General features: G+C 59.4%; 5 protein-coding genes across 5 annotated transcripts in view; 1 reads left to right on the forward strand and 4 right to left on the reverse strand.

The window, feature by feature from the left end:
• The window catches only part of SPRG_20560 (hypothetical protein), a gene marked incomplete at both ends in the record, with an annotated part of 3,602 nt that extends 2,161 nt beyond the window's left edge, over positions 1 to 1,441 (reverse strand). Inside the window, 2 exons of the mRNA XM_012347402.1 lie at positions 69 to 989; positions 1,037 to 1,441. Coding sequence (XP_012202792.1) covers positions 69 to 989; positions 1,037 to 1,441 — 1,326 coding nt within the window. The remainder of the gene's footprint in view (positions 1 to 68; positions 990 to 1,036) is intronic.
• A 951-nt stretch (positions 1,442 to 2,392) lies between these two features.
• On the forward strand, positions 2,393 to 2,738 carry SPRG_08020 (hypothetical protein). The gene has a single exon (XM_012347367.1). The coding sequence runs from the start codon at positions 2,453 to 2,455 to the stop codon at positions 2,702 to 2,704; it is 252 nt and encodes an 83-aa protein (XP_012202757.1). The 5' UTR covers positions 2,393 to 2,452; the 3' UTR covers positions 2,705 to 2,738.
• SPRG_08021 (hypothetical protein) lies at positions 2,684 to 7,447 on the reverse strand. The gene is made up of 4 exons (XM_012347368.1): positions 3,636 to 7,447; positions 3,361 to 3,590; positions 3,248 to 3,313; positions 2,684 to 3,203 (listed from the first exon to the last, which is right to left on the reverse strand). The coding sequence occupies exons 1-4, from the start codon at positions 7,399 to 7,401 to the stop codon at positions 2,736 to 2,738; spliced, it is 4,530 nt and encodes a 1,509-aa protein (XP_012202758.1). The 5' UTR covers positions 7,402 to 7,447; the 3' UTR covers positions 2,684 to 2,735.
• A 465-nt stretch (positions 7,448 to 7,912) lies between these two features.
• Positions 7,913 to 8,931, reverse strand: SPRG_08022 (hypothetical protein; the record flags this gene model as incomplete). The annotated part of the gene is made up of 7 exons (XM_012347369.1): positions 7,913 to 8,154; positions 8,203 to 8,250; positions 8,300 to 8,394; positions 8,441 to 8,517; positions 8,566 to 8,577; positions 8,634 to 8,639; positions 8,689 to 8,931. 7 exons carry the CDS (start codon positions 8,929 to 8,931, stop codon positions 7,913 to 7,915), a joined length of 723 nt encoding a protein of 240 aa, XP_012202759.1.
• Positions 8,932 to 9,231: 300 nt separating this feature from the next.
• Positions 9,232 to 9,713, reverse strand: SPRG_08023 (hypothetical protein). Its single transcript, XM_012347370.1, has 2 exons — positions 9,546 to 9,713; positions 9,232 to 9,502 (listed from the first exon to the last, which is right to left on the reverse strand). Exons 1-2 carry the CDS (start codon positions 9,677 to 9,679, stop codon positions 9,250 to 9,252), a joined length of 387 nt encoding a protein of 128 aa, XP_012202760.1. The 5' UTR covers positions 9,680 to 9,713; the 3' UTR covers positions 9,232 to 9,249.
• Positions 9,714 to 11,192: the final 1,479 nt, after the last annotated feature.

The following is an 11,192-nucleotide window of genomic DNA, read 5'->3' on the forward strand; positions in this document are numbered from 1 at the left end:
TGCTCAAACCCGTTGTGGTCGAACGACTCGAAGCCAAAGATATCAAGGAGACCAATGTGCGACGCGACGTTCTTGGTCGAGCAGATCGCGCGGTTGATGCGCCCGACGAGCCAGTCGAAGAGGTGCGAGTACATGCCTTTCGCGAACGCGTCGCGGAGGTCCGCCGCTTGGTCCACGTTGAGCGGGATCATGTACGTCTCGCCACCCGCCGTCATCTTTCGTTGACACAGCGTCACCTGGAGCGCCGACGCCGCCGTGTTAAGAAGCGCGGCGACGGCTTCGACGCGTTCGAGGCTCAAGACGGAGCATTTTTCTACCGTCTCCTTGCGGAACTCAACCTCGCCGAGGTTCAAGATGGCCGAGACGATCTCAAAGATACCGTGCTGCTCGCGGTCGTCGATCCCGATCGTGTCCATGGCATCCTTCGTCTCTTGGAGAAACACAGAGTCGTCCGTGTTGTCGACGCGCGAGCCAGCGCCGACCTTGACAAAGTTGTAGTCGGCGACGTTACCCTCGAGGAAGAGCGACTTCTTGAGCTCCGACGCGAGCGAAAACACTTGGTAGAAAATGTGGTAGTTGCGCTCGCCCTGGGTCTGGCCGACGACGCGGCTCTTCTCGAGCAAGTACGTCTCGCAGCGCGCGCCAATGAGGTACCCGCTCGCATCAAACTGCAGCTGCGCAAACTTGCCGAAGCGCGAACTGTTGTCGTTGCGCTTGGTCTTGGCGTTACCAAAGGCTTCGAGGAGCGGGTTGGACTTGAGGACCTGGTCAATGACGGTCGAGCCCTTCTCGCCGACGCCGGACACGGACGCCAGGTGGTGCATCATGATCTTGACCGTCTCCGTCTTGCCAGCACCGGACTCGCCGCTCACGAGGATACTCTGCTCGATGTGCAGCTTGCGCATGTCGAGATACGCCGACGCCGAAAGCGCAAATGGATGTGGTGATAGTTCGCTTCGCGGCTGGTCGAGGTACTTTTGATAGAGCTCCTAAAACAGCCCACGATGAGCCCTGCATCTTAGGACGGTGCACGAACCTTGCCGTAGAGGTCGAGCCACTTGTACGGGTTGACGGCAATGCAGATCTGGCCCGTGTACGTATACGGGATGCTCTGCGCATGGCGTAGCTGGAGGTTCTTCAAGACCGCCGGCTCGTGCAAATGGTTGAGCGTGCACATGTCCTCGACGCCGAGCTTCTCGAACGAGTTGCAGATGGGCATCGCGGTGGCCGAGACCTCGCCCGCGAGCTTGGCGATCTCGGCGATGTCGAAGGTCTTGACGACGCCGTCCTCGGGGTCGTAGTCGTCGCCGTCGGCGATGAGGCGCACGGTGACCGTCGCCTCGGTCGGCTTCTCGACGACCTGGGCCTTCTTCCAGACCTCGGTCTCATGCGGTACCCAGACGAGCGACCCCATGGACTGGTCGCCAAAGGTAGAGGTCATGGCAGCGACTTGTGTGAAAATGAAGTAGTGATGCTGACTTTCTCGGATGCTTTTGGATCTTGCGTTTGATTGGCTGTTGGCTTCGGGCGGCGGCGAGCGCGCGCTGGCATTCGCTCATAGAGTGCGACATTGAACGGGGATTGCCCGCGCCTCTAGCCGCACCCGCTTCTAGCACTCGGTTTTTGTATGCAAAGATCGGCGACCGCCCGAGGTGTACTGGTTTATGGTAATCCAAACGCGACACACGGCGCTTTAAAATTTGAGCCTTGCGACATAGAAAAACAAGTGAGTTTTAATTGGACACTTTGGAAGAGGTCGACCGCCTTATCCGGATTGTCCGTGCAACCGCCACCAAAAGCGTTGCAATCGACCAAGTGCTAACTAGAACGCTCTGCAACGACTCCACTGCTTTCGTGCAGGAGCGCCCCAGAGGCTTTGTACTGACGTTCTTCGACTGACGGCCGAGTGGGAAATCAGGACTCGCACGACACGAAGGAAATGAATCGTGACCTGAGATTGGAGTGAGATGGCAAGCACATGCGTGGACCTGTCTGTCGACATCGGAATTCCAGCGCTTGCTATGTCGGAGCCTGCGAGTCTCGGATCATCTCATATTGTCGGTCGGTGCTCAAAGACTTGATCGAGGCAGGATGTCGCCAATGATACATCCACGTGGCAGCCTGGCAAGCCGCCAAATGCAACCAGTTTCGATGGATCGCTCATGACGGACGCGGGCTCAAATGATGGCAAAGGCGCGGGTGAAAGGAGCGAGCTCGCAGTGCGACTACCGGTGGTATATGTACTGGCAGTAGTGTGGTAATAGGAGCGGCCTGCGACGTTATCGGCTTCAATGGCGCCAGCCATTGCTCACACAGATTGGGCACGAAGGTTAAACGCGTGATTCCCAAGTGGTTTTATATTAAACCTCTTGTGATAAACGTGAAAAAAGTGGGATTTGCTGGGTTTCTGGGCTGTGGGATCCGTCATTTGAGCCAGCGAGGTACCGTAGCAATGGAGGTCGACAAGGAAGTGCAGCAGCTCGCGGTCGAGATCCGCCGGCTGGGCCGCGACGAGACGGCGCCTGACGGCAGCGTGGCCTTTGGCGTCACCTTCGGCGAGCTCTTTGACGACGAGCGCTGCGTCGACCTCTTTGAGGCGCTCATGGGCACGCTCCGCGCCGCCAAGCGCAAGAAGGTCATCGACTACCCGGGCCAGCTTCTCCTCAAGGGCGTCAACGACAAGGTCTTCATCAAGCTGCTTTAAGCATACAATCAATACCACGAACGTTGTTGCATTATTGCTGCTTGCACTCGGGCTTCTCGGCTTCGGGCTCGGGTGCCGGCTCGTGCAGCAGCGCAGCACTTCGCAAGGGCGTCGTCTTGCTCGGCGTCAGCTTCCTTCCGGACGCCGACACGGGCGCATAACTCTTGGCCGGCGTCGCGGCGGTGAAGCCCGGCGGGGCGACCGGCGGCTGGAGCGCCGTCAATGCGCTCGGCGAGTAGTCTTCGAGGAGCTTCTTCAAGTGCTTGACCTCGTAGTGGAGCTGGAGGTTCTCGTTGACGAGGTACGCTGGCTCGCTGTCAGCGCTGGCTTTCGCGGCTTCTTCGCTCGCTTGGAGGGCCTCCTTGCTCCGGCGCAGCTCGTCATCGAGCTCTTGCAGCTGCACTTCGTACTGCTCGATCGTGCTCTGGAGCGCGCTGGACTCGGCCGCCTTGATCTTGACTTCATTCTGCATGGTCTTGACCGAGAGGCTCAGCTCCGTCTACGCGCTTCGTGAGATCTTTTGCGCGTCTCTCTCTGTAGTACCACTTTGTCTTCGAGATCCGAGCGCTTGGCGTGCTCGGCACGAAGACGCGCCTCGAGCTCGCGCACCTACGCGCGGTTGATGGGCCTCCACGACGCTGTGTTTGAGCAGGAACCTCGGCCTCGGACGTGGTGGGTATGGCCGCGAGCTTGGCGCTCAGCGATGCAATTTCCTGCGTCTTCTTCTTGTTGTCGAGCTTGAGCGTCTGGAAGATCTCCAAGTGGTGCTTGGTCATCTTGACAAGCTCTAGCTTTGTGATACGCGATCGGGCGACGTCGAGCTCGTCGCGGACCGCCGTGTGCTCCTGCCGCAGCGAGCGCTCGCTCGCCTTGACGAGCTCGAGCTCTACACGTCCATTGCGATATATGATACTATGCTCTCGCGTTGTACCCTTCTGGATGTGCTTGTAGTCGGCTTGGAGCCCTTCAATCTGCTCGTACAACATGCCCTTCTCTTCGACGACCTGGGCGATTTGTTGCTCCGCATCGAGCTCGAGGCTGCGCTGCACCTTGCTGCGGTCCGTCTCCATTTCGGCCAGCGTCGCGCGGACCTCGTCCAAGTCCTTCTCGAGCACGCTCTTCTCGTACGCTTCTTCCTCGAGCGCCGTCGTCAAGCGCGCGACTTGCGCGGCGAGGTGCGACTTGTCGTCTTGGAGAGTGCGCACCTGCGTCGACGCCACGTCGGCGACGTCCAGCTGCGCTTGGAGCTCGTCCACTTTTGCGTCCAAGCCCGCCGCCTTCGCTTCCAGCGCCTCGTTGGCCGCCATGAGCGCCGCCACGTGCTCGTTGGCAGTCGCTAGCGCCGCCTCGGCCGCCGAGAGTGCCTGGTGCTGCGCAACGCGCTGAGCGTACATCGCATCTTGGTTGGCCTCGAGCGTTTCTTCAAGCTTGGCCATCGTCCGTCCGTGCGCCTCGATCGCATCGTCCTTCTCGCGAACGCTGGCCTCGAGCGTGGCTATCGCCGATTTGAGCGACGTGCGCTCGTCGGCCCACACGCTGCTCTGCGCTGTCATCTCGGCCACGTGCACACTGGCCGCCTCCACGAGCTCTTGCGCCAGCGTCCGGATCTTGTCTTCGAGCGACGTAATGCGGCTCGCGTGAAGCGCATGGTCACTTGCCACAGAGGTCTCGAGCATGTGCTTGTCTTGTTCGAGGCGCTGGATCTGCTCGGTCAGTGCTTGATGCTCAACCTGGAGCGTGTACAGCGCGCTTTGCAACGCCGCGGCTTCCTCGGACGCAGTCGTCGCCCGCGTCGACGTCAGCTGCTCAAGGTCGCTCGTGAGCTCTTGGACGCGAACTTGGAGCGCTTGCTTCTCCTCGAACGCCTGCGTCTCGAGGTATCCAAGCCGCGTGACCTTGTCTTGGGCTTCGGCCAGCGACAGCTCGAGGGCTTCCATCGCACTGCACATGGAGGTCTTCTCATGTTGCAGCGTCTCAAGCTGCGTCGTGATCTCAGCGGCGGCAATCAGCTTGGCCTCGAGCTCTGCCTTCTCGTGGAGGAGCGCGTGTACTTGCGTCGAGAGAGCAGTGACTTGGTCGTTGACAGATCCCTCGGCCAACTGCAACTTTCCTTGGAGCACCGCGAGGTCCTCTTCAAGAGCGACGCGAGCCGCGGCCGCGGCTGTCGCGCGTGTCTCAGCGTCTGCGATCTGCTGGCGGAGACCGGACTCGACTTCGTGATGGGCGGTTTTGGCCGACAAGAGATCTTCTTCGAGGAGGCGTGCAATCGCCTCGGTCGACGCCGTGGATTCACGCGCCGCGAGCATCGCGCGGCTGTGCTCGGAGAGCGCCGTCTCGAGGTCCTTCTCAATCGACTGCAACTGGGTCGTCAGCGCATTTTCGACCGCCGCCTTGTCGTCCTTCTCGGCTTGGAGCTGCTCGGCCAGCGTCGTGACGTCTTGCGTGAGCTGGTCGACCTTGGCCGCCCACTCGGTGTCGTCGTCAACGCGGCGCTCGAGCTCGGCATCGAGCTGCCGCTGCAGCGCCTCAAGCTGGAACTGGATCGCTTCCTTTTCCATCTGGATGGCCGCCGCGTCCTGCGCACTGTCGTTGGCGGACGCCAGCGCCTCGTTCTCGGACTGAAGCGCTTGGATCTGGAGCTCCCACTTCTCCTGCGCAGCTGCCGCGTCGGCGAGCGCTTGCGTGAGTTTGTTCTCGGCCTCGTCCAGCGCGCTCTGGAGCTGGGCCACGAGCTCTGGCTCCTTGGGCGGACCACGGAGCGCTTCCAGCTCCGACTCGTAGTGGAGTCGCAGATGCGCATGGGTCTTCTCGAGCTCTTCCATGTAGTGGTTTTGCTCCTCCAAGCGCGACTGGAGGCTCGCGACCTTCTCAACGTCGCCCACCTGCGCCTCCAGCGCCTTGACCTTCTCGACCTCGTCGTTGTACGCTTCTTCGAGGTCGTTCCTGGTCTGGGATGCGTTCTCCAGGAGTTCCTCAAACGCCGCAGCAATCTTGGTTTGCTCGTCCAGCTTCTCTTCCAAGCTCGCAATCGTGCTCGTCGACGCGTCCACACTGGCTTGCAGCTCCGCGACGGCAGCTTCGCTTGCGGTCAGCTTCTCCTTGAGGTTCGCGCGGTCGGCCGACATGGTTTCCAAAAGCGCTTCAAAGTCGCGGACCGACTCGTCCGCCGCGATACAGTGCGCGCATGCAGGCGGCTGCGCCTTGCTGTCCTCGAGCGCCAGCTTGACTTGGGCCAGCTCGCGCTTGAGGAGCTCGACCGTGCGTGCGTGCTCGATCGCAATGGCCGCGTCGACGACGCTACCCTCCGAGTACCGGCCCTTGCGCTTCTTGGCGACGCTGCCTTCTTCCTTCTCTTCCTCGTCGTATGTCGTAAACCCGTGCCGGGCGGCCGTCGCAACGGCTGCAATCTCGCCAGGGCCCCACGTCTCTCTCGCGCGCTTGGTTTTGGTCTTCTTCATGTCGATGGGCTCGAGCGACGCGCGGCCCGTGACAATGAGCCCTTGGAGCCGCTCGATCTTCTCTTGCTGCCGCCGCTTCTCTTCCGAAAGTGCTTGGTTTTCAGCCAGAAGCGCGTTGAACGACACGTCGCCCAGCAGCTTCTTCCGGAGCTCGTTGACTTCGCGCTGGAGCCGCTGCATCTGTGCGTGGTCGTCCAGCACTTCGTTGACCGTCGCGCTCATCTGGATCGTCTTGGCGCGGGCTGCAAACTGCAACGTGCTCTTGGACTCTTCGAGGTGGCGGTCCGACGGCGTCACGCAGCAAATGATGAGCGTTCGCGTCGAGCCAGCGAGCGAGTTTTGGAGGAGACGCGTGAGCTTCGAGTCTCGGAACGGCGCGTTCTGGACGCTCTCGGGCCCCTGTGCGAGCGAGTTGATGACGCGTGCGAGCGTGAGCAGCGACCGGTTGATGTTGCCGGCCTCGCGCTGCCGCGCCCCTTCCGACGACGTGTGGCGGACGCTCTCCGAGCCCGCGAGATCCACAAGGTTGAGGACGCCGACGAGGTACGCGACGCCGTCGTCCTTCTCGGGCCCGCGCTCCTTGGACTCGATCACGATCTGGAAGATGCTATGGGACCGGCTCGAGTGCTCGTTCATGGAGGTTTGGCCCACGGCGCGGCGCGCGTTGCCTTGGTCGACGAGGCGCATGATCGTATCAAAGTCCGTAATGAACTCCTCGTGCGCCTCGAGGTAGATGCCTTTTTTCGGGTCTTCGCGGATCTTGACGTTCTGGCCCTTGTCCTTGTCGTCGCAGAGGAGGTCGCGAATGACTTCGTTGTAAATCTCAACGTACGAGACGCGGATGAGGAAGTCGCGGTCTGTCGAGTCGGCAATGTACTGGAAGATGTGCTGCACGGCCAGCGGGAGGATGCCCGGCTCGGCCGCCTCGCCCGTCATCGTGTGCGTCTTCCCGGACGAGGTCTGGCCGTACGCGAAGATGGTGCCATTCACGCCCATGAGCGTCGAGAGCACGATGCGCTTGGCGACTTGGTCGTAGATCGTGCTCGTGGGCACGCGCTGCTGGAAGATGTGGTCGTACTGGAAGACCGCGGTCGGGCCCTGCAGCGGCGTGCCATGGCGGTCCGTGATCGAGATCGCATTGAGCGCCGGGAGGACGCGCAGGACGCTCACGTCCTTGTTGCGCTTCTCGCGCTCGTTGAGCGGCCGGACGCGGATGCAGACGTCGATGTTTTCCTCCATCTTGCGGCCTCTCTCCCGGAATAAAAAACACAACTACGCCTATAAAATGCGCCAGTCACCCGCCATTTTGATTTTGAGTTTGAGATTTTTGGACGCCTTTAAAAATACCAGCGTTCGCGCGTCATTGGAGCCAATCAGCGACGAGGACGCGCCCGAAGATCGCCACAGCCACGCTTTTCAGCTGCCCCTTGCCCCGCCAAAGTCGGTAGCAGGCGCATCAAGATGGGTGCTACATCTGTACGAGGGAAGAAGTGGGCCACCGCATGGATTAGAACACGCAACGATGTTCCCGACGCCTAGAACGAGCGGCCGCACCAAGCAGCATGGTGCGGCTTGGTGCAGCTTAGCGCCTCGTGCTAATTGACGGGCCTGCTCGTTGCTACTGCTTCGAGTCACCTCCGTTGCAGCCTGCGTCCACAATTTCAAGGCAAGTTGTTGGCCAGCCATCTACTCCACTCCTGTACTACATACGAATACAGTCTTCTGTCCTGATAGCAAGAATGGTCAGTAGTTATTGATGCCACTCGAGATGAACCGTGATCGACGCGTCGTTGGGGAGGCCAGACCCCTTGCGCCGAGCTGCGTTCATAGGCACGGTCACTGACGCGGGGCCGTGGAGCTGGAGATGGACAGCGAAAAAGTCGTCCGTGTAGAGCGTCAAGTGGACGCACACGCAGCCCGTCACGACGACGTCGGTGGGCGCAAAGTCCCAAACGGGCTCGCTAAAGTGAATGTCGACGCGGCACCGGCCCTCTACTCCGTTGACCCTATCGTTTCGCAATGCCGAAGTCTATCGCTCACCTTTGCTCGTCGGGTGGGGCACCAAATGCACTTGGGGGCGCGGAAACGCTAGCCAGAACCGAGTGTTATCCCTGCACGACCGACGCCATGGTACTACCGCCAAAGAGGTGCTTGATCTTCATCGTCGCGACCGGGTCGCGCGCATAGGCGCCTGCAACGTCCGCGGGCAAGTAGCCGTCGCAGGCCACGCGCCTAGATGCATTTTGCTTTCAACGCTTGGGACGCTGCCAGCAATTACGGGTCGGCGCCGTGCTTCAAGAGCTCCTTCACACACTCGAGCTTTCCAAGGGCACTCGCAACGTACAGCGCCGTGCGCTACAAGACGGCGATCACAATGGTCAATGGTCGATGGGCTCGGAGTACCTTGTTCTCGCCCTGTACATGCGGCGAAAGCACGATGAGCTTGGCAATGAGCTTCATATAGGACGTACAAAGAGCTAGCACGAGTCGTTCGGTGCTTGCGGCACATGATGATATGCATCGTACCTTGACAAAGCACAAGTGGCGGTGGGCCTCTAAACAGTGGCGTAGCGCGCGGACGTCGTTGGCTACAATGGCGTGGTAGACCGCCTCCGCGGCCGGCGCGTCCTTTTCTCTGGCGGGCGTCACGGCGCAGCCATACCGGGCGACCCACCAGTTGACGTCGCGCCGGACCTGCGGGACCGGCTGCTTTTGCTTTTCGAGGCTTTTGGCTTTGGCCAGCAGCGCGGCCAACTTGTCGCCGCCCATCGCAGTCGTTTCGCCCGAAACGATATGCAAGGAATCCAGCGTGACCCTTCCAAGCTTGATGGTCCAGAGCGATTGCGACCACGCGCTGTCGTTTGATGGCAGTGGAAACTCGCCGCAGTGTAGTCGGCGGCACGTGGCTGCGACGCGACCTTGAGATCTCACCGCCGACGTCTTCTGCGAGTAGCCCAGATACTTGGTACGCGCTCGTCTAGACGCCAGACGCAGGAGTCGTGCAGAGCAGCGTTGCCTCGCGTCGAAACACCAGCCATCGTGTTGGTTGCTGCACAAGAAAAAGTCGACTCGTCGTACAACGTTGCATTACGCATGGCTTAGCAGCGGGGCCCACGGATCTTCCAAGAACGACGGCAGGAAGAGCGATCGACCAAAGCCAGCGCTGCCCGACGCCGCTCGGGGCGGGGTCTCACGGGCTGGCCGCCCTTCGAGGAGCTCGCGCCACGGGTCTTCCAGAAACGACTCTTTGAAGAAGCTCCGTCCGAACGCGCTCGTCGGCGCTGATGCTTGCGCTGGCTGCGGGCGGTAGTGCGACGTCGCCGACGAGGCCTGCTGGTGTCTACGCGAGCGGTCATCATCGTCGCACTCTGCAAGCGTCTTACCGCGGGCGCTTGTTGCGCTGGTTGGCCTGGCCTACGTTGCGCCGCTCGTAGCCGCTGTCCTTCGGTTTCGCCTTGGTCTTGGGCACGTACAGCGGCTTCTTGGTGCTCTGGAAGCTTGTCGGTAGCTCGTCCATCGCTCGTCGGCAGGTCGGGTGCACACTATTAGTTTCGTTTCGCTCTGCATTTTGCAGCAGGTTTTTTCTCAAAACCCATATATATATGTCGTGAAAACTGGCCAACGGTGGCGTGTTAAAGCGGGTGACGGTTGCCAACCGCTTAAATAGTGTTCGATTTCGATTAATGGTGTGATGGGTCTGAATAATGTTGACAGCGTTTGATTGGCCCGAACTTACGTGGCATTTGCAGAAATGGCATCGAAAAGGCACACGTTGGAGCAGACCAGCACCACTGCAGTCCACGCCGAGCCGACTGACAGCGAAGGCAACCATGACCTCATCGCCCACGCTATGCGCAAGGACGGCCTCACCACGCCGCAGAAGTGGAAGGATCACCGCATGACGATCGACCGAGCTCTGGGCATCGACGACGACAAAAAGCTCAGGGTACACGTCTCGATATTTTCTTAACCAATGTGACCACTACCCTATAGAATTTGGTGTCGGCTGAAATGCGTCGAGTTCGTGAAGCTGGCGCAGCGAAGGCTTCTGTTGGCCCCACTGATGCAGACCCTCGTGCAGCTAAGAGGTCCGTAATACCGGTACAGTTTCGTGGGCTTGGCAAAATTCCCATAGGACCTACAAGGCAGCGTACAAGAAGAGTGGATTCGGCGTGTTCAAGATAGAGAAATATACCGAATACTATAGTAATAACCAAAACCAATTTACAAATCCCGTACATGCTATACTGTAGAGCTCCGCAAAACGGACTCGACGGCAAACTGCAAATTTACACGCTCAAAGTAAATCCAACAATGTCTTAATCTTGTATAAGTCCATAATATATATACATATCAAATTGAGCGACTGGAAAAACCTCCGGTGCTAATGTTGGTCAATCAGGGTGCGGGTTCAATTCCCGCCACCACAATTTTTATACCTAATTATATGCCTACCGTGGCACTGCCAATGTGAATGGTGGCAAAGAGGCTGGTTGCGTCTGTACATGTAATCGTCAGTAGCTCCGACACAGAGAAGCATGGCATGCTACTGTGTGAAGTGCTCATGCATTGCAATTTTTAAATGTTGTGCTGGTTGCGAAGCAGGCCTTCCGCGACAGCATCGGCCACTTCTGCCACATGAACGGGAAGGACGGAACTGGAATTAATGTGGATGGCATGGTCCCTTAAGACTTGGTCCATATAGGCTCCATTGGCGACTTGAATAGCACGCAGCAACGGGGCGCCGAGGTGCGGCGACGGCGCAAAGTGTTTATTTCGTTGTCTCGTCGAGCAGTTCGATTTGGGAATTGTAGAAAGACGCCCGGTTGTGAACGCAGTTCTGCACGTGGTACAGTAAATATCTTCGACACAACGCCAATACATCGCAGTCCCATGTTGTGGTGACAGTTCTTGCACAGCTTTGGCATACGTCAACTCTACAGGAATAAATTTATGGCGCGTGTACGCTCGTGGGCGGGGTGCTGGCCCTCGCCAGCGCGATATCCTTGACGCTATGAATGCGTCGAGAA

Source organism: Saprolegnia parasitica, assembly GCF_000151545.1.
Source record: "Saprolegnia parasitica CBS 223.65 unplaced genomic scaffold supercont2.35, whole genome shotgun sequence".
Lineage (NCBI taxonomy): Eukaryota > Oomycota > Saprolegniomycetes > Saprolegniales > Saprolegniaceae > Saprolegnia > Saprolegnia parasitica.

Bases quoted from the DNA above. Each gene is read 5' to 3' on its own strand.
- SPRG_08020 (XM_012347367.1), top strand. From the start codon at position 2,453: ATGGAGGTCGACAAGGAAGTGCAGCAGCTCGCGGTCGAGATCCGCCGG.
- SPRG_08021 (XM_012347368.1), bottom strand. From the start codon at position 7,401: ATGGAGGAAAACATCGACGTCTGCATCCGCGTCCGGCCGCTCAACGAG. The intron at 3,314-3,360 runs GTTCCTGCTCAA...AACCGCGCGTAG, and splicing joins CCACCACGTCCGAGGCCGAG to GTGCGCGAGCTCGAGGCGCG. The intron at 3,204-3,247 runs GTACTACAGAGA...CGAAGCGCGTAG, and splicing joins CGGATCTCGAAGACAAAGTG to ACGGAGCTGAGCCTCTCGGT.
- SPRG_08023 (XM_012347370.1), bottom strand. From the start codon at position 9,679: ATGGACGAGCTACCGACAAGCTTCCAGAGCACCAAGAAGCCGCTGTAC. The intron at 9,503-9,545 runs GTAAGACGCTTG...CCGCTCGCGTAG, and splicing joins CAGCGCAACAAGCGCCCGCG to ACACCAGCAGGCCTCGTCGG.